Source organism: Armigeres subalbatus, chromosome 2 (genome assembly GCF_024139115.2).
Source record: "Armigeres subalbatus isolate Guangzhou_Male chromosome 2, GZ_Asu_2, whole genome shotgun sequence".
In the NCBI taxonomy this organism is placed as follows: Eukaryota; Metazoa; Arthropoda; class Insecta; order Diptera; family Culicidae; genus Armigeres; species Armigeres subalbatus.
In genome coordinates, this window is record NC_085140.1 from 332,112,715 (window position 1) to 332,140,711 (window position 27,997).

The window sequence follows — 27,997 nt, forward strand, 5'->3', positions numbered from 1 at the left end:
TTTAGAAGCATATTTTAGCAAAATAAATTTTATGGTTATGGCGCTGTAACATATAAATATTAGACGCCTTTACCGCAAAATGCTTCCGAAATTTTTTTTAGAGATTTATTGGGAAATTCTTATAGGGGCAGTATGGGCAATATGAACATACGGGGCAATATGAGCCACCCTCAATTTGAGCTTATTGACTAGTTTTATTATGCAAAGATTTCATGATCGTTAAGAGAATACTCCACATATGCCTCAACGTGAAAAGCGCATTAAAATCCAATTCAAACATGGGAATACACTTGAAAATTTGAATTATTATTGTCTTGCAGTTTTTGAAGTTTATAAATAAGGCTCTGACACAAAATTGATTAAAATACAGGTCAAAAATGCATATCAATCAAAAGATCTATTATAATTAAATGTTGTGCTCACTTGTTTGTACTGATACGAATCTGTATTTAGCATACAACTTGTTTTTTTTTTTCAAAAATCTCTCTCTATGAGCAAAATAGGCATACCTGCACAGAGCAAGATATTAGGCCTTAATATGCCAACAAGTTCAAATTTCAGTTGCCGAATACAAGAATATTATCATCTATGTTAGATTCATTACGGATAAATTACAACACCGCATTACTGCGGTCGGAACAGAAAAAATGACTATTAACCAATTGAAATGTGTCTGTGCAAACGATGAAGAGTGGCAAATCGGTTTGGTCCGCTGTTGTGCGGTTTATTAATCTCATTTTGTATAGAATACTCTAAACTGTTGTAGGAATATGATATTCATCCATATTACAATACTTTTCTCTTCCAGAAAAACATTCTGGACGGGTTGCTCATTCTGCCCCAAATGGTGGCTCATTTTGCTCCGTATAGTCGGGGCATTTTCAAAAGTGCATTCCAGCAATTTCCAAATGTATTTTTCATCATTCATCGACGTAATATGAAAGGTAACACTTTCTAGTTACCTATTTTCAGCGCTTTTCGGAACGATTTCCTTAGGTTCATGGTTGAAACCGGGAAAAGTACTTTTTTTAAACGAATTTGAAATATTTCAAAAGATTGTCGTATGAAATGCATTCCTTTATAGCAGTGATCCCCAAAGTGCGGCCCTCTAAGCCTTTTCCTGCGGCCCGCGAAGGATTTATGAGAATAAACTACATGTGGCATTTTATGACAGGAAAAGCTTTTTATCATTTCCAACATTTCGGTGTACCCGGGAGGCTGCCAAGTTCACTTCATTATTATGTTAAACACGATTTATATATCGTGAATAGTTTTATAATTATGATTTATTAAATTCTTAACTTCAAAGATATTTTGTGGGCCGACAGTGAATGTACTTTGATGTTATCAAAGTATATTATACAGAGTGGTAAATTTGTTATTTGTATAACAATGAAGCAAATTCAAAGGTACTGAAGGTTGAACCATAGGTGTAAATAATTTTGTCTTACACTGCTCCGTAATAAGAACGCTTTTTTTCAAAATGAGTTAGGTTTTGGCGAAATTAACTGAAGTTTTCTGGATTATTATCTTGATTATGGATTCGTTTTTAATACCATTTTCATAATCGCAAAGAGATTCTGTTCAGAAACTTCAAAAAGAATCATAAATGGACTTTTTCAAAATTTGAAACAAACTCCAAAAGAATTCTGCTCCGAATCTCGACCGGAATTCTGTTCAGAATCTTGAACGATTTCTCTTTCAAATTCCAAAAGGATTCTGTTTAAAATTCCAAACGGATTCTGTTCAGCATCCCTAACGGATGGTTTTTCTCAGCACCTCTTCGTTATTATTGCATCGACAAGTTATAGTGAACAATAAAGCTCGAGCATAAAATCGGTCGGCATGTGATCATTTGAAAAAAAAAAGCTTCGTATGTTTTCTGTCAACGGAGCTATAGCGAAAAAACAATTTAACATGTTCTCAGCTACCGCGATAAAGCCTGTAGAATGTACTTACGAGTACATATTATATTTGAAAAAGTCTCACAGGAATACAATATTTTGTTTCAATATACAATATGAACTGAAAAACAAATGTTGCAAATATACTGCGGCCCGCATCAACAGCTCAAAATTTCTGTGCGGCCCTTGATAGTAAGCATGCTGGGGACCACTGCATTAGAGAATAGTATGAAAATCATAATTTTTTAAGAGAGAATCTTATGATGGCCTTACGTCCAGTATTCTCAGCGTAGTTTAAGAAAATTGATGAGTTTTACGATTTTATCAATTTGAATAGATAAATTTTTATTTACCACCCCCTTCCGTTATGCAAAGAAAGATTTCATATTTGTTTCGGCCTCATAAAGCCAGCACTTTTATATGGGGCTCCATACATGCAAAATATGTCCTTGACCTTTTCGCTAGAAATCAAGATATTGATCCTCAAACATGACCATTTTGTGTGTAAACACAACGGTGGTGTTTTAATTATTTCCATGGGTGTATGGCAAATTTTACCAGGAATATGATCCTACATTCAAAAATGTTAGTCAACTAGCAAATCTCGTACCCATTTCATTTAGCTTTTTCTTTAAACTTTAGGTTTTTATATTTTTTATTTTATATCTCAATACTCTCCATTAATTCAAGCGCATTTGAAGCTTCATGTTCGATTGGATGTCGTGAGTAACTGTCAGTGACTTCACCAATCCTTATATCTAGTGACTTTAATCAACATGACGAAGAATGGACTGACATCGAAGACAATACGTTGGGCTCGTCGACTGAGTATAGTGCGGTTACAAATACATGAAGGCGGTCTAAGCGATAAGTGGAGATGTTCCCCAAAAAAGTCTGCGCTCATCAGTGTTTCTCAAGCACATACCAGAAAGGGATCACTGTTGACTTGTAGGTAAAGAAAAAAAAATATCCGAAAAATATTAGCAAGAAGCTAATAAAGTATTTTAAAATAATGTAGCTAAGAGCTAACATGAATATTATGGCCACCCCGGGTCCAAAATACGCAACGACGAGTTTGTTTATATAGGTATTATGATGATGGCCCCCAATTTGATTTACGTGTTCCATTTCTACATGCTCCTCGTGACTATTATGGACCCCTTGTGTGCTTATCTTAAAAGCCCTTCTGCCTCTAGGGTCAAGGGTCATAGATTATATAAACAAATGTGCTGCAGTTATCCGGTACAAATGATGTTGAAACAAAAAAATTATCTTACTTTTGACTGGCCACTTTTTGTAGGGGAAGGGGGAATCTTACTTGGCCACTTTTTGTATCTACCACAAAAAAATGGCCTTGTTTGATCTTCACGGTATAAGTTGTTTTTCTGGTTCTAAACAGTGGTGCAATTTATCAACAATAGGGCACTGCACGGACTGCTTTGTCTCTTTCTTGCTGCAAAGAAATTAAAAAACAACAAGGCCAGTAAACGTCAAAATTAATGAGGAACGAAAGAGAAAGAGATGTTTCCGTGCAGTGCCCTATGCCTGCTGACTGCAATTCTTTTGTTTTGTAAGTATTTTTCTCTGCTTCTCTTTGCCTATGACGATGCCTTTCAGTCAAAAAGACAAAGCAGGAATAGCTTAGCCTACTCAGTTTGCCAACAGCAGGCTTCAACTCAACTTCAAGTGAGTGTGAACAGGCAATGGTATCAATATCCTACAAATCTCAGTCACTGAGACTGAGAATTCGCATCACTGGTTCTAACTAATCTCTAATTCCAGCAAACCCATTTTAATCGTTTTATGAACACTTGGAAGTATATTGAGTGGTTGGGTTTTTTTTTAAATATTAAAGGAGATCTTGCCCTTCTTCTTCTTCTTCTTCTTCTTCAATGGCTATACATTCCAAATAAAACTTTACCTGCGTTTCAACTTCAATACGTGTTCTATTAGCACGTCAACAGTTATTATTTAAAAGCTTCTCTATGCCTATCATTGCATGATTAATACTTATTGAGTATTATCTTGTGTGACAAGTGAAGTACAATTACACTATGCCTAGGGAATCGAAAATGTTCTGCTCCCGAAAACATTCTACACCCAGGGTGTCTACTCATCTGTAACAACAAAATTCCCTGATTTTTCCAGGTTCTTTCAGACATAAATTTTCAGGTAAAAACAAACGTGCCATATGTAGATTTTTGCAGCAAAATAATCAATTCAAAAAAGTAAATATTGCGATTTCTCGAAAATTACTGAAGATTATTTTAATATCTCTAGGATTCCTTTGCAAATTCATTCAGAAATCGCTTCAGCCATTCAATCCGAAATTGCTTCAGGTATTACATCTTAAATTCCTCCAGGTATCTTTCAAAAATTCCACCAAGGATTCCTCCGAAAAATGATCCGGAAATGAATTCAAAATATTCTTCAAGTAGGGAATTCTACGAATTACTTCGAAATTTTCCGCAGGTATTCCATCGGAATTCCCTCCAAGATTTCATTAAGAAATTCTTTCAGGGGTTCCTTCAATTTTTTTTAGAAAGTCCTTTGAAAATACCGAGAGAGATATTCAAAAATACCTAGATTCTTTGGAGATTTTTTCAGATATTCTTTAAAAATTTATTCGAGAAACCCTTTACGAATTTCTTCGGAAATTAATTTAATAATTCTTTCGTAAATTTCTTAAGGAATTCTTTTGGCTTTTAATTTAGAATTTTCTTTAGGGAAATTTGGAAAAACTTCTTTATGGAATTTTTGCAGAAATTTGTTTGGGAATTTCTTTGGAAATTCCTTCAGAACTTCTTACGAAAATTCCTTCAGAAAGACATTTGAGGAATTCTTTGTAAATTTCTTTACGAGTTTCTTTAGAAATTCGTATAAGATTGCTAATGTCGCTCGTGTTCGCGTGGCCAATATCTTGTTTGCTTGTACCTAGCAGCCAAATCACCGATACTATAACAGTTACTGTCAAACCGATGTTGGTGATAAAGTCAAACATGCACTACAACATGATAGACAATAAACGGCCAAGTTAAACTTATTGAAGCCTTCTTCTTCTTCTTATTGGCATTACATCCCCACACTGGGACAGAGCCGCCTCACAGCTTAGTGTTCATTACCCGGGCAGAAGCTATGAACAGAATAACAAAACATGATATGGACTTGATTGATATAAGAGATAAAAGAACAGGCAACAATATCAAAAAATTGCATCGAAATATCATTTAAATATCAAGACATGCTATGGATAAGAACAAACTAATGGCACATGATATTGATCACTTATTACAAAAAGCACAACTTGATCTTCTTATGATATTTCAGTGCAAAATATTGATATTATCGTCTGATCTTTTATCTCTTATATCAATCATGTCCATATATCATTTTGCTATCTTATCAACATTTGATATTATTGAGCTATTTTCGTCTACTCGGGTAAGCACTTCCACAGTTATTAACTGCGAGGTTTCTAAGCCAGGTTACCATTTTTGCATTCGTATATCATGAGGCTAGCACGATGATACTTTTATGCCCAGGGAGACAATTTCCAATCCGAAAATTGCCTAGACCGGCACCGGGAATCGAACCCAGCCACCCTCAGTATGGTCTTGCTTTGTAGCCGCGCGTCTTACTGCACGGCGAAGGAGGGCCCCTATATTAAAGCCTATATTGGCGAAAAAAGTTTAAAGTTACAGCGCGACTGAACTGCCGTTCTACGCATAACTGTCCCATGTATATAGGAAATCCCAGCAAACATGGGACAAATATGCGTATGACGGTAGTGAATACCTTATGGGATTGATCCGGATATTCCTTTAGATTTCTTCGGAAATTTTACCAAGTTAAAAAACAAAAAATTCTGTCAGGAATTTCTTCGGAAATTGGAGATTGTTCTACTTACTTCTTTGGGAATCTCTCCAGTAAGTTCTTCATAAATTCCTTCGGACATTCCTCCAGAATTCTTTTTAGTTGAACCTTCGGAAATTTCTTTAAAATTTCCGAAGAATGCTTCGTTAATCTATTCAGTAAATCCACAGTTGATAACTGTGGATTGCAGAAGTGCTTAATGAACACTAAGTTGCGAGACGGCATTGTCCCAGTGGAGTAAATAATATCATGGCCACATTCATTGCCAAGTACTGGCAAATCCTGGCCCAACTAATACCTTCCCCAATATCCAACTCTTTGATACTTAGAAGGGTGTCGCTGAGTCAAAGGCTTCTCGTTTATTCATTTGGTACTTGATAGCGCTTTGGAAGTTTCTGTCAACACTGGAAAGGCAATGAATTAATTTTAGAAACAAAAGTGGTATATGCGACGACGTGAGAAATTCAGAGAGATTTTTCGTGAAATTCCTGATGCGAGAGAACTATCCTTTCATTCATCCCTAGATAGGATAGAGGGGAGATCTATAAGGTATTATTTGCCGATGTAGTCAAAACACGAAGAGATTGTTTCGCTGTATTAAAACTTTGCTGTGTTGGGGTCATCCATATAATGTGTGGTTCAGAATTTGCAAAAGCATCGGCAAGCGGCAGATGATATAATGATGAGAGGTGATAATCACATGATAAGAATGAGAATACCATTACCAAACCATAACTGCATAAAACTAATATTCTTTTGCAAATTTATGCTAGCTAGCTATGTTGCATCTTTAGACAATAGACCCGCATCTATGTTGACAAAGAACAAGTTTACATTTCCCCAAATTATCATTGGAAAAAACATAATGATTGTGTAAAGCGTAGTAAGACAAATATTTAAAATTGATGGAATTTACGAATTAAGAGCATCCTCCAAACATGCCGAAAATATGACTTTCAATTGTAGATTCACAAAATTTACATAAGTGAAAAAACTAATAAACATTATTCTCCTTTGAACACGCTATTATCACTGTGTTTGTGGTCCGGCATATAATTGAATGACAACTTGCAGTAATGCGAATTCAGTCGGCGGAAACAGGAGCAGGAGAGAAACCCGTTTCCAAGAGAGCGCGAAAAGCGATTCCAGACAGTCTATACCGTGGACGCACTTTTCCGTGGGTACTGATGGGGGTGGTGTTGATAGCATAATCGCCGTCTCGTGGTTGGAGAACCATGATAATGATCCATTTTTCGACCTGTTCGCCAGACATACATGGCACGAGTCCAACACGAGAGAGTGCGGGGGCATGCGCGTTTGCCGAACAGCCTTGAGCATGAACTAAGGAGAGTAGCTGCTGGATCGAGAGCAATGTTACGGCGGATCATGTATACTGTGATTGCGGACTGAGGCACACGTTTAGAGTCCTACTGAGGAAAACCGAAACCGTTTAATGTCATCGTCTGCTGGCCCTTACGCGTGATTTACTTATCGGAATGCTGGATTATTGGAAACTCAACCACGCCACCACACCAGGTCGCGCTTGCAGTCGGGTGTTATCTTGAGTGTTATCTGATAGTGGATGGGACGGATCTTTATGTGCAGTTAGTTGAATCTCGAATGCTTCGTGAATGGATGCCAATGACTAAGTACGCGGTGTTCCCAATTGCAGGTCATTTATCTAGTTTATGCGTAGAAAAAATCGAATCGTAGCAACATGCTTAATATTGTTTATAGCACAAACTTTTTTATGCGTGAAAAATTAGATAAATGACCTACAATATAACAATGAATCAACTCGCTTTCAAATATATTTACCCTTTTAACACCTAGTTTGTATCGTTTTTGTTGCGCGATTCACCATCAATCATTACAAACGTGCAGTTAGCAAATTAGGTACACACTTTAAACCAAAAAATAGCACACTCACTTAAACACACTTTCTTCAAACAATTCAATTCTTCGATGTTCACTCTCAAGCATTTTTTAATTAAACAACACTCGTTTTATTTTATTTATCGGTTTGTGGATTAGCTCTGTGGGGACATTCTTGTTTTACGTTTTACCAGATGGTAGCAGTTAACATTATGAGGAAACACAAGTGAGATGGGATATTTAGGGCAAACCATAACAACAATCAGAGTGCATCAGCGGCGGCGGCAGCAGCGGTAGCAAGCAATTCCCAGTTGGACCTCTGGTACTAAAGCTTTAGAAGATACCAAATTACAAAGCTCAACATTCTACAGCTAGAATACCAAAGATTCAGCCGGAAATCATACGATACAAACACAAAAATAAGATAAAGGATAAAAACACAACACAATCACAATCAGAACTGAAGATTTGCAGCAACATCCATGGAAATTAGTGCCAAAACACACGCGGGTGGTGCATAAATGAGAGGGTTTTACGTGAGAGGCCGTTGTTTTTTGATTTTTTACAAACCACTTGACCCGCTAGGGTGCTTGCGGAAAGCCATTCGCTTCAAACGTATACAACACTTGTAGTAGCAGCACAGCAGCAGGAACAGCAATCAATCAACAATCTTCCAGAGGGATTTATGTTGATTGGAACGAGATGGTTCTGCTGGAACCTCGCAACATTTTTAGCTTGCGACCTTGTGCCAAATGAATACTTTTAGTGCGGCACCATACAAAAAGCAACAAGTTTAAAATGAGAAACCGATCCACTATTGGAACATGATTCTTTAAATTTTCATAATTATCATTTACAACCTCAATTAAAAGCTATGAGAGGTTTTGAAAGCACAATATCAATAAAAAGAAAAAATATTATCTAAGAATCATGTCCCGACAGTAGCAAAAGAGCAAAAATCATAAAGGATTCCAGCAGGCGCACAATCTGTTCTTGTGCAATACAAAACCGAAAATAAAACAAATTCAAACATTCACGAAGCATTCGAGCAAAAATGGAAATAGAATTGAAAAATAAAAAAATGGAATTAGTAGGTACACAACACAGAGAGCAATGTGAGTGGGCGGGGTGGGTGTGGTGTCGAGTGCTACACACCGCAATGACGAGTAGTTTCACAACGATATAAATTTAAAGAGCAAACAGAAGAAAAACATCGTTCACCACTTACCGCCGGCCAGCATTGTGACTAGGATGATCCCACAGGACCACAGGTCGGCGGGGGTGGCCTGATACGGTTTTAGCAGCACCTCCGGGGCCACGTACGGCAAGGTACCGCATTTCTTGTCCAACAGCCGCTCTCGGCCCTTCATTCTGCGGAACAACGAAAATGAGAACAGCACATGTTAGACGATTCCATGACCAGATTTCTTGTGGCGGTGCTCACCACGGCGCACGGAAGTGTACCTACTACCTAAACATGGTGGCCATGCCAAAGTCGGAGATTTTGACGTTGTCGTGCTCATCCAGGAGCAAGTTTTCCGGCTTTAGGTCCCGATGGGCTACACCCCTGGTGTGCAGGTAGTCGACTCCGGCGAGCAGCTGGTTGAAGTATCGTTGCGCTTCCGGGATGGGCATGCCGACGTCCGGTTCTGGAACATATAAAGAAAGGGAAAAAACACATTTTATTATATTTTTTGTCAATATTTTAGAGAGCATCTATTTTATTAAGTTTACAGAGCAAGGAGAATGTAATAATCAAGAATTTAAATTTTCTTTATATGTCCTTATTATACTTATTTGCATTATAAGAATCATTAAATCAGAAAGCAGAATATTTTGTAGGGAAGTTTGTCAGCCGATGTAGCTGACTCAGATTGAGTAGTGGTGTGTTTACTTCTACCGTGCTGTGCCCTTATTCCAATCAGCGCCTAATTCCGTTCACGCAAGACAAAATGATAAATAATAAAGAGTTTTTGTCTAAAAACAACAGGAAAATATCCTTGTACTTTTCTGTGGTTATGTATGCATGAAACGAAATGAAAACCAGCGTCATTTTAAGCGAATAATAGTGAAAATTTAAACAAAATTTGTTGGTCGTCACTACGAGCGGCATTTTGACTTGCTAAGAACGTATGTCATAATATTTAAGCATTTTTAAGGGAAAATTTGCCTTGGATTTCAAACACAGCAGCATAACAAGACAAAACAGGTAACATTTTAGCGTATGTATTACCAAATTGTTGCCTATATTTTCCCGATAGAAAATGCTGAAAAGTGAAAAAGATCTTGGCCGGAATAAGGGTACATCTAAATCTACTCGTTCCTTATTCCGTTCATTGGGTTTGGAGGATGGATTCCGAAAATTCTGTGTTTGAGAATATAATCTATGAGCAAGAAAAGGTACATTGTACATGAAGCCATATGAATGGTGAACATTTGAAATTCTATCCCGCAAGCAGGCAGACCGAAAAGAATTCCGTTGGCGGCGTTGACGACAGGTTATGGGACCTTTTTCAACTCGTGCCGGAAAAATACAGTTTTTCAGTTAATGATTTAATGATGATTTATAAAGTGAATGCTGTACAATGTTAAGAAAGGGTTTCCGGAGAATACGGACAGGTTCATACAGCACAATCCATAATTGCGGCGTTCTTGTTTTAATGCGGAAATTTCTTGGCGCATTTCTATATAAAAAAACACTGCTCTCTGAGCTGCAAATAAGGTTATGTTTCACCGAAATCCGTGAATACTTCGTAGAAGTAGGGTTATCCGGTACTTTAAAGAACCGGAACTTAGAATATTCAATTGGAATGAAACAGTGGTACGAACAATTCCAAACAAACATTGTTTTGGAAGGTTCAGGTCAGAATTAAAGGCCTAGTATCCAGGCTCTAGTCAAAATTACGATGAGGATAAGGTGTAAAACTCCAATAAGGAATCGTATATGTCCTTTTCTTTGGTACCTAATGTAACTGGTTCTGTAAGCGTTGGCAACTCGCATGGCCATGAGCCGGAATGCACTGCTCATCTTCCTTCGGTTTCGTTTTGTGCTCAGTGCTGTGCCCCAAGCGGGAGCTCCGTATCTCAGAAACGATGTAGATACACATGCAAGAAGTCTCCTTGCTTCTTTGACCCCCGATGTTCGACATGACTCTGGTTAACGCGCTGATCGTTTTTGCTGTCTTCTCTCAAGCATAGTCGACGTGGCTATTGAAATTTGATTTTAGGCTCTCCGACTACAATCTGCAACTGCTGAACAGCCTTGCAAATACTAACTTTAACTACCTCCGTTTTATTATGAGCCAACTTTAATCTGACACCAGTGTTCAATAATGTCGATCGTCTCTGCCGCCAGCGTTTCCACCTCCGCAAGTGTCTCGCCACTGATTGTTATGACGCTTCAACGGCAGTATTCCATTATACATTGCGCTCCAGAGCGTTGGCTCAACATTTGTTTTGTAGAACAGGATTCGATTCTTAAAATAACTAACTAAAATAACTAAAATAACCCTGATCAAGTAGCCAGGAGAATGCATCAATTGCGCAATCACGATTTCCTCTCCACTTCTGTTTAGACGTCTTATCTGCACTTTCAACGACGGTGTGAATTGCGTCCACCCGTGATATCCCTTTCCGAATCCGAATTGCCTCTGGGATAACCCACTTTTGCTTTCTGTACATTTCGAAAGCTTGTTAAAAATGATCCTTTCCTGGAGTTTTACAAGAGTATCCAACAAGCATACAGGCCTGTACGATGTTGGATCTCCAGGCGGTTTTCCTGACTTTGGCAACAGTACTAACTGTTGTATCTTCCATATGTCCGGGAAGCGACCATCATCTAAACATTTCTGCATTACCATTCTGCACATGTCCGGGAACGCCCGGGACACTGTTCTTAAGACCACGTTAGGGATTTCGTCAGGACCAGGAGCTTTATTCACTTTTAGACCTTTTGCTATTGGGCACCCTCCACAGTAATTGTCCCTTACCGCGTCATGCTGGGCTCTGGCGTGGTGGACCTCTTTTCCCGAGCAACTCGTGGGACCAAAATGGAAAACCAAGTCAATTCTTCAATTAGTGGTAGTAGTGTAGGCGACAACCGACAACCATGAGGCTAAACACGATGATACTTTTATGCCCAGGGAAGTCGAGACAATTTCCAAACCGAAAATTGCCTAGACCGGCGCCGGGAATTGAACCCAGCCACCCTCCCAGCCATCATCCGTGACCTGAAAGAAACTGCGTCAAATGGAAGTCTATCTCTCCATGCTTCCTGTTTACCCCTTCTCGACACACTTGGGGACACAGGCGGGTTGTTCGAGGTGGACGACGGAACAGCTGGACGCCATCATCGACTTTGCGTCATCGAAGCATAATATCAGTAAGGACCTCAAGAGGAGCTTGCAGAAACTTCAAAAGTCGATGCTGGACGCCAAGCTGGAGAGGGTGGTCGGGACGGCCAAGTGTAAACCCCTGAAATCCATGGAGTCGAGGTCTACCCAGACTGAGGCCCAAGGATTCGCGGACTTGGGCAAGGTCGAATCGACCGAGGGCGTGCCAGCGAAGACTGTGGCACCAAAGTCTACCCAGACTGAGGCTCAAGTATTTGCGGGTACGTCGGGGGTGACTGCTCCAACGGAGCAGAAACAAAAACGGAAGAGACAGTCTCCAGGGGATGAGCTTCCTGGGGGCCGCTCCAAAACGCGGAGGGTTACTACCCCGAACAAGGGTAGTGGGGCTGGGAAGCTGAACCCCGGCCAGGTACCTCCAAAACCGGGGGAGGAAGGACCTGGAAAGGTCCGTCCACCCAGAAAAGACGGTGGTAAGGGGTTACGGCAGGGGGATGACGCCTCCTGGACCCTGGTCAAGAACAAGAGGAAACCGAAGACGTCATGGGCCGAAAAGAAGGCCCAGCTGAATGAGGGTAGCAAGAAGCCTAGGGTAGGCGCCAATCGCTCCAGGGGCGATGCCCAAGTCATCAAGACGGACGTGGCTAAATACTCGGACGTCTTGAAGGCGATGAGGAGTGACGTCAAGCTCGGTGAACTCGGCGCCGACGTACGTCAAATAAGACGTACCCGGATGGGCGAGATGATCCTCGAGCTGAAGCGGGGCGTCTCGCAAAAGGGCGCCGCCTACAAGAAGTTGGCGGAGGAGGTCCTAGGCGAGACGGTCAAGGTGAGGGCACTCACGACGGAGGTGAATCTAAGGGTTAAAGACCTGGACGAGATCACCTAAGTCGAAGAGCTCGTCACGGCACTGCGGCGACAGTGTGAAGTGGAGACGCCCACCGCAGCCGTTCGGCTACGGAAAGGTCCGGCAGGGACGCAGGTAGCATTGGTTCGGCTATCTGCAGCGGACGCCTCAAGTTAGTTAGGTAGTCAAGTTAGGGAGCGTCAAGGTGGGATGGTCGGTATGCCCTGTGGGCATATACGAGCAATCCGAAATTTGCTTCAAGTGCCTGGAACCGGGGCACAAGCAATGGGACTGCAAGACCCAATCTCTGCCGACGCTGCGGATTGGAGGGACATAAGGCACAATGCTGCACGAACCCTCCCAATTGTTTGATTTATTCCAGCAAAGCTGTGAACAGCAAGCACCCCATGGGGGGTTCGATGTGCCCGGCGTTTAAGCGTGCTGCAAAATCAGTGCAGGTAACGCAGCTGGCAGCTGGACTCAAGGATGGCTAGTTCAGGCGCAAATAAGAGGTGGTCCAAGGGATCGGAGTCGGCTTCATGGGTCATACCGGTGGTCATGCTCTGTGGTCGAACTCGATCCTTTTATCGAACAAGTGGCCGCGCGAAGAACAACATGGTATCGTCGCTTTCGCGGCGTCGGTCAACCGGGCGGGTTCCGAGCCCGAGGACGGAAAGGGGTCCTCGTCAAGGCTGGGGCAGGCGTAGGCACCGCGTCGGCAAGTCTCTCTGTGTGTTGGCGAATAGACCCTGTCGCAGAGAGGTCAATTTGGGGTGCACGCGGCATCATCATTCTTGATACCAGTCGTGCAGAGGGAAGCAGGCGCGAAGTCGACCCTTCCCACCTTCCGAGGACATAGGGCGTGGTAAGGCCACCTGGAAAGCCGGCAACGCGCTGGCACGATACCATGGTGTTTTTCTAAAAAAGCGAGTTACGATGTTCGATGCTGCAAGGACACGCAGCTAACCTCGAGGGTGCGTTGTGCACTGGCCCCCCTTTGAAGCATTACTTTCTGGTTGTACCGAAGGGACTATGGGCTTGGCGGCAATGGAAACGGTTTAGCGGGTCGGGGATGTAGTCCTGCCTCCCTCGTTTGCTGCTGGAGGTGATCCCTAACCCCGCACTTCCTGGACAACCCAGGATGTCTGATGAGCAGATTCCCCCTCCATTGTTTAGGAAGAAAAAAAAAGACCTTTTGCTATTGCATGGATATCTTCATTGGAGACTACCCTGTCACCCGTAGTGCCTGCATCAGCATACGGCGTAGACGGCCACACTGTCGGATTAAGCTTCGGAAAAAAGGTCCTCTACAATCATTCTCAGCTTGTCTGGGCACATTTCTAGTGGCGTCAAAGGATGTCTCATTTTTGCCATAACGATGCGACAAGCATTGCCCCATGGATTGGCATCAGCTTCACGGGACAACTGCTTGTAGCAGTTCAACTTACTCAACCTCATTTCCTTTTTGTATCCGTTGGCTGACCTGCATCTATATCTGGGGCATTATTTTCAGCATGAAGTGCCTCAACTAGGAGGTCTTTATGGAGGTCTTTTATTTTCCACATACGCTCGCAGGCTTGCGTCCTATGTTTTCCTTTGGCTAACACTATACTGGATCGCCTGATGTTCGCTATGGGTATAATCTTCACTGACCCTTCAATTCGTATTCCCTATCAATGACGAGCTGCGAAATGTTACGTCGATGTAAGTATATCTATCATCTGGTCCATTTGCTTTAAAGGCTACCTCGGCGGGGCGTAACAGCTGCATACAAAGACACTGTTGATTTTGGCGATCACGAAACCTTCGCATGAACAATAAACTCAACGAGCATACACACCACCCCACTTTGACCTTTCCTATTTGTGCCAACTTGTTTGCTGCAATTACCGGAAGTCGAACAGTCGCCGTTTGTACGACCCTCTCAAACGAATCAAGACTTTCTTGAGAAATTTCAAATGAATCCCAAACAGCCTGTTGATGTATCATATAAACGAATAAATTTCTTCCTAGAGTTTCGGAAGGGATTACTGGAAAAATTTCTTTAAGAAATTCCTGAAACAATTTCTTAAAAAAGTTCGAAAGAATTCCTAAACCAACTTTCTCGGGAATTCCTAAAGCAATTTCCGAAGGAATTCTCCCAAAGGAATTTCGGAAGGTTGTCGTGAAACAATTTTCGCAGGCAGATGTTTTTAAAGCATTTTCCGTAGGAATTCCATCCAAATATCCGAAAGAATTCTCAAAGGGATTTCGAAGACTCACTTTTTAGAGATTGTGCTAACGTAAGAACTATATCACATAGGGGAAAAACGGCTTTGGCAGGTTTTGTTCTATTATTGTCAGGGGGGTTTTTGTCGACCAAATTTTACGAAATTTAGTCCCAATATTCTTTGATACCCTCCTTTGGGGCCCTCCTTAGCCGTGCGGTAAGACGCGCTGCTACAAAGCAAGACCATGCTGAGGGTGGCTGGGTTCGATTCCCGGTGCCGGTCTAGGCAATTTTCGGATTGGAAATTGTCTCGATTTCCCTGGGCATAAAAGTATTATCGTGCTAGCCTCATGATATACGAATGCAAAAATGGTAACCTGGCTTAGAAACCTCGCAGTTAACAACTGTGGAAGTGCTTAATGAACTCTAAGCTGCGAGGCGGCTCTGTCCCAGTGTGGGGATGTAATGTCAAGAAGAAGAAGAAGAAGAAATTCTTTGATACGCAAAGAATGTTAAGGCCAAATATGAGCATAATCAGTCATAAAAAAACCCCTGCCAATAATAGAACAAAACCTGCAAAAGCCGTCATTACCCCCCCCCCCCCCCTACATAAAACGCGACGCGAGACTGGACACAACACTTATGGTTCTTACAAACGATGTAAGAACCATAAGTGTTGTGTCCAGTCTCGCGTCGCGTTTTATGTATTGATTTCGAAGAGAATTAAAAAAAAAATCCGTAGGAATTCTTGAAAGAATTCGTTAAGGAAGTTCCAAAATTTCTCTAAGGTTTTTCTAAAGGATTTTTTCAGGGATTCATTAGGGGAATAATGAAGCTTAGAATTCCTCCTTTGATTTTACGAAATATCATCCATTTCCAAAAGAATTTCTGCAACTATCTTCGAAGTAATTTTCTGAGAATTTTCGAAAAGAATCTCTGGAAGCAACTCAAGAATGGCGGAATTTCATTCAGAAGTTCTTTCGGATATTCCTTCAGGGATTCATCCAGAAATTCCTGAAGGAAATTACGGGAGCCGAGAGAATAGAATTTCCGATGGAATACCTGGAAGAATTTTGGAAAGTATTGCTAATGGGAGGTGTTTTTGAAATAGGTAGGGGAACTGTACCGGTTTTGGCCATGTTCCCAATTTGTCCAATTTTGTGAGGGTTTTATTAGTTCCAACAAAAGATATATCTCTCACACTTCTACAATGCTTTTAACTGACCGCTTATTTAAAAAAAATGTATTTTTCAGGGTTGGCCAAATTAGGCACTAAGGTGCACTTCCCCTATTAAAAAAGTTTTGAAAGAATTTCCGAAAGAATTCCCTAAGGAATTTCTGAAGGTATTTTTAGATTCATTTGCAGAAAATTTTCGAAATGAGGCGTTTTGTTATGAATCATTAGAAGATTTTCCGATATTTTACTTAGAGAAATTTGTGATGGAATTCTAATCTTCTTCTTCTTCTTCTATCTATATATATAAAAATGAAATGGTCTGTGTTCGTATCCGCATAACTCGAAAACGGCTGGATGGATTTTCTTCATTTCTTCAGCAGATATGTTCGTTACCGTTTCCGACGGGTTTATATGACATTTCCTCATGCGAAAATTACACTTAGGGTTGTGCAAATCGTAAAAAACTAAAATTAGGATTCGTATGGAAATTTCGCATGGGCATTTTCGCCTACTACGCAGGACAACGTCTGCCGGGTCGACTAGTCATCTTATATATAAAAATGAAATGGTCTGTGTTCGTATCCGCATAACTCGAAAACGGCTGGATGGATTTTTTTCATTTCTTCAGCAGAAACATTCATTATAGTTTCCGACGGGTTTATATGATATTTCCTCATGCGAAAATCACGAGTTAGGTTGAGTAAATCGTGAAAAACTAAAATGAAGATTCGTATGGAAACTTTGCATGGGCAGTTTGGAAAGCGCATTTTCGCCTACTATGCAGGACAACGTCTGCCGGGTCGACTAGTCTATATAATAAAAATGAAATGGTCTGTGTTCGTATCCGCATAACTCGAAAACAGCTGGATGGATTTTCATCATTCTTTCAGCAAATATGTTGGTTATCGTTTCCGACGGGTTCATATGATATTTCCTCATGCGAAAATCACGGGAAAAGTTGAGAAAATAGTGAAAAACTAAAATTATGATTTGTATGGACATTTTGCAAGGGCAGTTCACAACGCTTTTTATCGCCTACTATGCAGGACAACGTCTGCCGGGTCGACTAGTGACTAATAGAATTTATTCCAGGAGGTATTTTTCACGAAAAAAAAAATATTCTGAGGAATTTTTTTTAACCAACTTTTGGATAAATTCATAAATTCTTTCATAAATTCACCTGGATGAGTACTCAAGGAAATTTTTATAGAAATTTCCGAAGCAACTCCTGAAGAAAATTCCCAAGGAACTTTTAAGAACATCCGAAGAAGTATGATTATGGATCGACTGCAATCCCGATTCTTTTGCATTTCATGACATAAAGTCTTAATTCCATATTCAAAACAGGTTTTTTTTACTACTGTCCGGATTTATGGAATAATTCCCGGAGTAGTTCTCCAAATGGTTCTGAAGAAAATTTTGTAGGAGTTTCTGGAGTAATTTCCTAAGGAATTCCTGTAAAAATCCAAAAACGTATATGAAATTAGGTACTTGTTTGGAAATTCCATTCGAAATTCTTTCGTGTATTCCTTTACTAATTCTTTAGAAAGTTTCTTCGATGATTCCATCAGAAATTCATTTAGAAACTCTTTTTGAAAATCTATTCAGGATGTACTTCGGAAAATTCTTCAAGAATACATTGGAAAATTCCTCTTGAAATACATTTGGGAATCCCTCCAGAAATTTATTCAAAAATTTCTACAAAAAGTACTCCAGAAATTCTTTAGAAAACTTCTCAAGGAATAATTTGAGAAACTCCTCCAGTAGTTCCTTTGAACATTCCTCCAGGGATTGTTTTGGAAAACCGGTCGGAAGGCTTTAGTAAGATCAGAATTTTTTCTTTTTTTTTTTTGAAAGTCCTTTAGAAATGCATTTGGAAATTTGTTTGGAATTCATACGGTAACCCTTTGGAAATCCCTTTCAGAATACCTACAGAAATTGCTTTAGGAAAACCTTCTGAAATTACTTTAGGAGATGTACTTTTAAGATTTTCTTTATGAATTCCTTTAATTTTTTTAAGAATTATTTCAGCAATTATTTCAGTAACTCCTCAAGAAATACATTCCGACACTCTAGGAAGACATTCTTGTCGAAATTTTTGTTGGAATTTTTTTCTGAACTTTAGCAAGTTTTTTTTTAATCATTTTGGAAAGGAAATATTTGATCAACTTAACTCCGCCTCTGATTATAAAAATTGGCGGAAAACAGTTTTTTTCTCAGAACAGTTTTGGCATGTGAAATTAAATTTCGCCCCATCGTGCCCCGCTTAATTCCGCCAGTGAAATGCACTAAACGTGCCCGCAAACACAAACGACGAACATGAAAAAAAAATGTTAGAATTGAAATTTCAAAGCGAGCGGAGAGTAATTTGGGTGATGATATAAATTGAACGACCATTCTTCTGCCAAGCTCCCATTTAGAAACGAAGGACTCAGCGTGGAAACAAGAGGCATTTGTAGGAGAAATGCGGATAGGTTTGTGCCGCCAATCGAACCGTCGAAAAGCAGCAGCCAATCGACCAAGAGACCTGTCAAACAGCCAATTCCGGCTCAAATATTAAAAACGGCCAAATTCTATTTAATGATATTTGTGGGAAAAAATGTAATGGATGGTTGTAATGCCAACAAGAAGAAGAAGATGAAATATAATTGTTTGTATATTGGATGCTATTGTTAATGTTGCTATTGTTATCCCATTACTCACTTATTAGTGGTACCGCCGTCGGGGGTGACAATGGGTCAAATGAGGGTGAGAATGGGACACTGTTTCAACAATTTATAAATGTATACACGCTGCTAGAGGGTCCATTACCAGCACCCAAGGGGAGGGGGTCTATAATAGTAATGTTCTTGCGTGTTTATGGAAGAAACTGCAACCCAACTGCAAATGATTGAATAGTTTCATCAAAGCTTGTCGATGAGATGAGATGTCTAGCTATGAAATTCTGTAAAATGTCCAGGAAATTGAAGCAGGAGATGCTTTCTTTAGTTTGGGATCTAACACATTTTCCGAAGGTCCAATACAAACTTCTGACTTCTGAGTACATACGAGAAATCAACAAATCTACCTAACATGGTCCTTGTTCATGGTTTTTCGAAAGACATTGACAGACTGAGACTCCATTATGAACAACCCTAGATTGACTGGTTTATGGCAAAATTATGCGAAAATTTCAAATTTCAATTATTTTGTAATAATTGTTTACACAATTTAATAAACAAATTCGAAGATACTTTCAAACTGTATATCGCCTGTACAATACAGGTAGCACTGTATTTCAAACCCTCCCTATCCTGAAACTATTTCCAGCATCAGTCATCAGTCACAACGCACAGTGACTGCGTGTAATTTATCGATTATCACATGTTCCTAAATAGGTGCGATAATGGAACTTGAGTGAAAGACTCCTTTTCTAGTAGCACTGTCCACTCATTATCAGCCGGAAGTATTGTAATTAATGGGAAAAATGGACAAATAACGTTTTTTTAAAAACATATTCTATTGCAAAATTCAAACAGTTCATTTAAATAGCGGAATGCTCCAACACATTGTAAAGGTTGGAAGATGTACATTTTTTCTAATTTTTTATGCTATCACATTTTCCGTAGTAAATTCAAGTCACATGTTCCTATTATTTAGCACGAACCCTTCTGGTAACCCATCCCGCCACTTTTACAGAACTTTTTTTTCCTATCAGGAAAAAGCGTTTACTCCATCTTTGGAAAGTTGCCTCTCCAAAATATTCTCTTTATCACACCTCTTTCACTGCTGCTGATTTATCATTGGCAATATTATCAACTTACCTATCCGGTCGAACAGCTCCCCGCCGGACGCGTACTCCAGAAAAATGTACTCGATGTCGCCCTGGGTCCGTTTGCCGAAAAACTTCAGTATATTCGGATGCTGCAGGATCTTCTGGATGCAGACTTCCTTCTTGACCGAGCTTTCCGCGTCCGGATGCTTTTTCAGATCGACCATCTTCATCGCGACGGCCTCACCCGACTGGCGGTTGATGAGCAGTTTCACTCTGTGTGCGCGCGCGATACCGACCGAGGACAAATACACCCCCACGGACGAACACCGGGATCAAGGTGTTGTTGTCGGTTGTGGTGGTGATGGTTGGTGTGTGTGAGTGTTGAGATTAGATTTTTTTGTGTGTTCCGTGTTGTTTGATGGATTGCATTCGGTCGGTTGTGGGTGGATGTTGAAAAGGAAAAAGCACATGACATGTACGGCGAGAGAAAGAGCGTACGGCGCGCATAGTAGGGAGAGAGTGAACAATCGTGAGCGTCGGCGAATTATGTGAGCGTGTATAGCACATTCCGGTTGCGAAGAGAAAAAGGAGAAAAACAGGACAAAGACAGGATAACATAATGATTAGAGAGATTGCAATGTATTGGATAGGAGGGAGGAATGCTCAAAACATCAGTGATTAAATTAAAATTATATTTTGATAATAGTTTGAATTCATATTAGCAGATTTATGTTATTTGCGTCCGTCGTTCGAAAAATTCAACAATTTGATCATGTTATAATACATAGCCGGCTATTTAAGCTGAGTATCCGCTCTAAAAACAAATATTTTATAATAGCCTAATAGTTAGTAAGCTATTCTCAATATATTTTGAAGAACTCTAAATATCCATCTTTTTCTTGAAACCTTGAGCAAAACCTTAGGGTTTTGCGTAAACCCAAATTGTTGTAAACAATAACTATAAATTTGTTTCCAACTAAAAGGCTTGCAAGCAGAATATTATAATGCAGGAACATTGAAAAAAGAGCCACGGACAAGGAAGATATAGTTAAGAATGTATTGAGCATCCCTGGCCTGTACCATTTGAAAATGCAAAATGCACCAGCAGTAATTATATGCGACTAAATCCTCTCCATTCAGAGGCCACCGCACGCAATCAAGTGATAATACTTACTCGCCATAGGCTCCCTCCCCGAGGGTTTGTGCCAATGTCCATCCTTCGACAAATTCTCGATTCGGTTGTGTCGATGTCATTGCTGGATGGCTTTGCTGAATTCCTCCGTTTTCCTTTATTTTTTTCCTTGAGCGCTTCCTCCGTACGAGAAAAGGTTAGTGCTGTCCTAGATTGAAATTTGATTTCGATCCAAATTATTTGCTACCGCAAAAACCGAATCGCGGTCCTTCTAGCAGAGATGACGACTGCTGTTCCGCCTATCGGTGGGGCCAGGATTTTTTCCTTAACGTTGTCTTTGGCGATGAAGGTGGAGGCAGAGCAACAGCGGTGCGGAAACAGTATGACCGCACACATGTACCTACACACACCGAGACACGTGGGCAACGAACGAGTTTGCTTTTTTGGTTTTGTCCCTCCGGTCGTTCCAGTTGCAGCAGTACCGAATCGGTGGTACCTCCTTGGTTTATGATGACGGGCGCAACAACACAATTGTGCAAGGCCGGATGGCGGCCGCGGACGCGCGGGAACCAGGACACTCTCGGCCGGCCGAGAAATTTTCGTTCTGGAGGGATATTAATATTTTTGGTGCTTTGCCAAACTGGCAGGGCAAGTTATTTGTGCGACGACCAGTGGGGAACTTTTTTTTCCTGGTTCTGGTATTGGTCCAGGCCGTTAGCAGACGGTGCTGCGTGAAAGATGACACGGAATGTGGCTGCAGTAGCAATAGCGAACGGTACAGGTCGTGGTCTGTATCGATTCAAACAGTCGTAGTTGTTCAGGAATCGTTGTCAGTGTTGCCATGTCCTGGAGAAGGCGGGCCGCCCATGAATGAGGGTGGCGATAACAGGAAGAAGGCTGGAAGCAAAAGAAATAGAAATCAATTAAACACATCGCAATGAAATGAAGAAATATTTTAGAAGGAAAAAATGACATTTTATACATGGAGACTTGTCCAATACCACAATGTTTGCAGTTTATTTGGCTAAAAGTATCCAAATTCTAATTTAATAATTAATCATCCAAATTCTGCCAAAATATTGTATCAGTTGAAATTTTCTTAAGATAACAGATCAAGAGGAGAAAGAAGGAAGAAAGGAAAAATTGAAGGAAAAACAGTTAAACAAAAACAAAAAGACATAGAAACAGGAACAAGACGAGAAGACATTAACATTAAGTGAGAAACTAAAACGAAGGGACCGAAACAGAAACAAAGAGGGACAAAACAAAAGCAAAGACACAAAAAAATAATAAAAACAAAAAGACTCATAAACTGAAACAAAGAGACAGAAACAGAAAAATAAACAAAGAGAGACAGAAATATAAGCAAAGAGAGACGAAAACAAAAATAAAGGGGCAGGAACAGAAACAAAGAGAGACAGAAACAGAAGCAAAGAGAAACAGGAAAAAACGGAGAGGGACAAACACAGAAACAAAGAGAAACAAAAACAGAAACAAAAAGAGACATAAACAAAGAAAAATAGACACAAGGAGAAACATAAACAGAAAAACAATCTGAAACAGAAATAAAAAGAAGAAACAAAGAGAGATTGAAACAAGAACGGAGAGATAAAAACGGAAACAAAGAGAAGCAGAAACAGAAACAAGCAAGGATAGACACAGAAACGGAGAGAGACAGAAACGAAAATAAAGAAAAGAATAAAAACAAAGAGAGACAGAAACAGAAACTAAGAGACAGAATCAGAAACAAAGAGACATAAAAAGAGCTTAAGAGTGGTATAAACAAAAAAAGACACTAACAGAAACAAAGAGAAACAGAAATATAAACAAAGAGAGACAACAATAGAAATAAAGAGGAACAGAAACAGAAGCAAAGAGAAACATAAGCAAAAGCAAAGAGAACTGAAACAGAAACAAAGAGAGACAAAAAGACACAGAAACATAAGCAAAGATAAACAGAAACAGGAACAAAAAGAGACATGAATAGAAACAAAGAGAGACTGAAATAGAAACGAATGGAGGCAGAAACAGAGGAACCAAAAAGAAAAAAGACAAAGACAGAAATAAATAGAGACACAAATAAAAGCAAAGAAAGACAGAACCAGAAACACAAAGGGACAGAAATAGAAATAAAGAGACACGAAAACAGAAACAGAAACACAGAAAGACGTAAATAGATACAAATAGAGACAGCATTAGAAACGAAGAGCGACAAAAATAGAAACGAAGAGATACAAAAACACAAGCAAAAAGAAATAGACAGAAATAAAAAAAAACAGACGAAAAAACAAAAAGAGTCAGAAACAGAAGCAGACAAAACACAAAGAGAGACAAAAACAAAAATAAGGAGAGACAAAAACAAAAATGAAGAGAAACAAAAAGAGCGAAACAAAGACAGAGGATGAAACAAAGAGAGTCAGAGAGAAACAGAAGAAAGGGTCCGAAAAAACGAAGAGAGACAAAGAGAATCAGAAACAGAAAGCAACGAAAGGAGACATTGAGATACAGGGACACAGAGGTTGAATAGATATGTCTATGTTAAAACATTGACAACTGTTGAATATTCATCTGAAAGCATAATAAAAACCGACTGATTTGAAACTGATTAAAAATCGACCGCGCGGTAATCATTATCCGATTCTGTTGCAGTTTGGAACAATCACGTGTTGGGGATTGGTTAGCCTGACATTTACAAGAGAGGCAATAGGCAATGTACAGTTTCACACACGCTGGATTCTTTTATCAGAGCTTTTGCCAAAGAATAAAAAACAGCTAGTGATAAAAAAAATCTACCAGAGCCGTTATTCGCCCTACTGATAAAATAATTGGTGTGCGGAAATGCATAGAATAATTAGTGCACAGGTGAAAAGTAAACGCGACGCCATTAACGATTTCCAAATTAGTAAACAAAAGTTAAAATAATAAGAAATTTATCCAGATCATAATCTAAACTAATCCTACTTGCTATAACAATTGTACTGGGATAAATTCATTATTATTGTATATAAAACCATCAGCTGGTGAATCTCACTAATCAATTAAGCTTTCAACTCAACGCCATAATCCAAAGCCAAAACTCATAACAGCTTATTCGAAACTAACTTTTACCATGGGCTTATCTCCCTCCAGCGCAATGAATCCAGTTTATCCCATTATCAAACGCTGCCAACAAAACCGAACTCGTTGCATCGTTAGCAAAACTGTGCCAAAGCTAGACTCCGATACGCCAAAATAAACTTCCAAATACGGTTTGTTGGGCAAAGGAAATCAGTTAGCCTTCCGTGAATTCCATTCGACGGATGATGTTACTAAAGTTGGTGTGTTGGTAGATCTGTCTAACTACAGATGTGGCAGCGTGTTTCGACAGGCGCGCGTGGGCGAGCAGTCTGCTCGGTGTGGTATGTGTTGGTTCGTCCTACTCCGGTAGCACACGGCTTTCCCATTAGAAGGGTTCGTGACATCGCACAACAACCCCCCCCCCCCTCCCCTTATCTTGTGACCCACCCTTCCCCATTCCAAAGAAGGGGCAACACGCACAATCATCACCACCCTGCCATGCTGTCGCACAGTTCAGGATTTCGCTTCAAACCCGGCGGTACCTCTGGTGTCAGTCATCATAAGTGTGGTATTGATTCTCGACCTGCCTCAGTTTAATTTTTGCACTCCCTATGTAAATGGCTCCTAGCCGCCATACATGTTCCGGGAACTGGAAAGCCGGCGAGAGCGAGAGTGAGCTCCAGCTACTAGTAAAGTAGGATTATGAACCGATATTTGTCCCTCAACTAAATAGTTTAGCCATAGTATTTGATTAGGAGAATTATCTCATCTCAAGTCCAAATGTGTAAATGGTCAACATTTGATTAAATTCCGTTTTAAATGACTGAAATAACATCAGAGTGGAAAAGGGAGCATTACCCTACCGCACACAGCAGGACATTTCCATTCTTATCAGGAGCAAGCCCCATACACTGACTGCTGGCTGATGGTTCCTGCAGTTGATGTTATTGAGCGATTCCAAGCAACAGCATCAAAATTTAAGAAAATTTTTAATTCATGATTTTCTATTGAGTTGAAACTTTGCACAGTTTTTCAACTTCATCTAAATCGTCATTTTTCGATATCAAATCTTCATATTGAGTCACGACTAACTTTTCAAAAGGGTGTATGTGAAAATGGTTCAAAAATATTTAAAAAGCTGCACAGCAAAACGGAATGTTCGATTGTTTTGATTTTTCAGCAAAGTTAGACAACTAAATGGTGATTCTTGTGCACGGTGGTGCACAGTAAAAAAAATTTTTTGCCTTTAAAAATATCATTTTGTCACAAAAACTCAAATATCTCAAAACCCTATCTTTTTCGAACGTAATTTTTTAGGAAAACGGTCCATTATATTAGCTATCTACCATGAAAATTTGGTGATGGTAAACTAATAAACAAAAAAGTTATGACATTTCAAACATTTCACAATTTTCACATATAGTAAAGAAAAAAAAATTTCCGTGTATTTTTTTTTTCAAGAATCGCAGTTTGATGCTGATTTTATTGTTAAGGGCCTTGCGAGAGTTAAACAAGTTGTTTGTATGATATTCCATATTTATGTATTCATCGATATTATGTATATTATATGTATAAATATTATATGTATAAATAAATAAAAATGAATTAATATTATCCTAAGTATTAAATTAAATGTGGCAGTTACACAATGTTGTTATAGAAACTCTAAGAGTTTTGGGTTTGAATTTTGGTATGGGTTATGATATCATGAAAACAGTTTATTAATACTTATTTTTATTTATTTTTATTCAAATTTTTAAAATATCGAACACTTTTGAATTATTATCAGCACAGTTTGAGTATAGTTTTGCTTTAATTTTATTTTCCGACAATGGAATGAAACAGTGAAATTTTTGGGTTCCTTGAATCGTTTTCGCGTTATTAAATTGCTCGCTGAGCTCTGAAGCCTTTATTTCGTACTCTTCAGTAGTAGTAAAACAAAATGATAATTTGGTTAAATCTTTTCTTTTCTACGATTTGCCCAATCAAAAAGTTCTTTCGCAGTTTTAATTGGATGCTCACGTTCTTTGGCTAAACTTGCTCTTGTGGCCATGCGCTTTATTGTTCCTCCAATAGCATCACAAGGACCTTTGCCATGTGATGTAGCAAAAATGCCATTCTGCATCAATTCCGTACATTGATTTAAATTGACATAGGCTCGAAAAATTCTTACGATTTTTGTACTGCGACGCTGCTCCATCAGACATGAAATATATCTTTTGACTTCTTTATGCTTATCAACGCGTAAAAAGTTAATCATTTTCAATGAACAAGTTTACGGATACTGAATCGTGTCTTAAATCTTCGGAAATTATAATAAAACTTAAGTGTTCAATTTGCGTACTTCCATTAAAATAAATAACGAATGGATGAATTGTAGCTTGTTGTACGTTCCAGTGATGGGACTGCACTTCATCTTGCAATACAAAGCTGTAATTTTCAGAAAATCACAAATGACTAAAAATTCACCATTTTGTAAATGTATTTTTCGTATTTTTAAAAAGCTGGATTGTTCTGTTTTAATGAAATCGTGAGGGATTAAACTTTCTAATTTCAAGCAAAAATATGACACAAACTCATCTACAGGTTTTACAATAGTTTCTATGTCACACCTATCCGTGGTCACCCATTGCTCAAATGATAACTGATCAATATATTTTTCTTCAAACTCAGCGAATAAAGTATTTTCCAATGATGAAGAATCTGGACAATCCGAACAAGATCGTAGATAGCAATTTGATGTTGTATTTTCACACAAAAGACTACCAGTTAACATTTTAATATCCTTTGTTAAATTGATTCTTTTCAAACTATGTAAAATAAGATTAATATTCTCATGGGTTGTGCACACACACACATTATGTGTTCCTGAATTGGAAAGAAGCTTACATTGCCTTGGCCGAAGGCTTGCAAATGAGGAAAAACCTATTTTAATATTATCGTGAATTTCCTTGAAGCGTGTGTACGCTTCTTTCAAAGTCGTCATCATTAATCGTTTTTGGATTGCTTGACGCTTTCCATCTTTTTTACTGATACATAATCTTTTTGACCAGGCATAGCTCGACTTACTTCATCATCTTCAAAATATTGAACTACTATTTTTTTTGTCTCATCTGTTAATGCAGTACTAGACCTAGTATTTTTGGTTGAAAGACAGTTATACTTCAATTGTTTTGCCTCTTTTACTGTATTTCTATTGGTTTTGAACTCATCAATGGCATCCTGAATAGACCACGAACTTGGCAGCATCGACAAAATCAATAATTTTTCTTTCCTTGTCGTGGCTGCATTCGAGAACCTTTCCTTCATATTTATAATTACCTCATTGTAGTCTGTATTTTCCACATCATCAGGTCCTAATTTGAAGAGGTTTCTTCGTACAGCTTCGTTTATTTCACGGTATTTTTTCTCCGGTAATAAACGTAGTCCATCTTACTCCATTTAATCGGAGTCACTTTTATCCCAGCTATGCCCTCGTTAAAGCGTTCGATGTTGACCTTTTGGATACACTCATCTTCCGATTGATTTGTTGAAACAGATTTCGCTGATGGTACGGTGGCAAGGCTCTCAGCACTTAATACTTCTGGTAATTCCTCAGTTGTTGTCGATACATCTGGCAATTTCTCAGTTGCTGTCGTTTTCGAACTTCCTGCGCTCTGCTCAACCGATGATATACAGATTGCTCTTTTGTCAACGTTTAGACGGCAGGACGTGCAAATGCGTAAATTTGTATTCAATGTGGACATTGGAGCATAACCAGTCGCTTTCAGTTTATCTATGGTGCTTTCGGTGAGATTTCGTAACTCTTTTGAACACTTTT

At 39.4% G+C, this 27,997-nt stretch overlaps 1 protein-coding gene across 5 annotated transcripts in view; it reads right to left on the reverse strand.

Annotated features, from left to right (window-relative positions):
- Nucleotides 1-27,997, reverse strand: part of LOC134212772 (serine/threonine-protein kinase grp) — a 101,788-nt gene that overhangs the window by 21,603 nt on the left and 52,188 nt on the right. For all 5 annotated transcript variants that reach the window (XM_062690925.1, XM_062690922.1, XM_062690923.1 and 2 more), the window contains 4 exons: nucleotides 21,163-22,017; nucleotides 20,038-20,261; nucleotides 9,124-9,301; nucleotides 8,881-9,023 (listed from right to left, as the gene is read on the reverse strand). In XM_062690925.1, coding sequence (XP_062546909.1) covers nucleotides 8,881-9,023; nucleotides 9,124-9,301; nucleotides 20,038-20,261; nucleotides 21,163-21,242 — 625 coding nt within the window. In that variant the 5' untranslated portion in view covers nucleotides 21,243-22,017. The remainder of the gene's footprint in view (nucleotides 1-8,880; nucleotides 9,024-9,123; nucleotides 9,302-20,037; nucleotides 20,262-21,162; nucleotides 22,018-27,997) is intronic.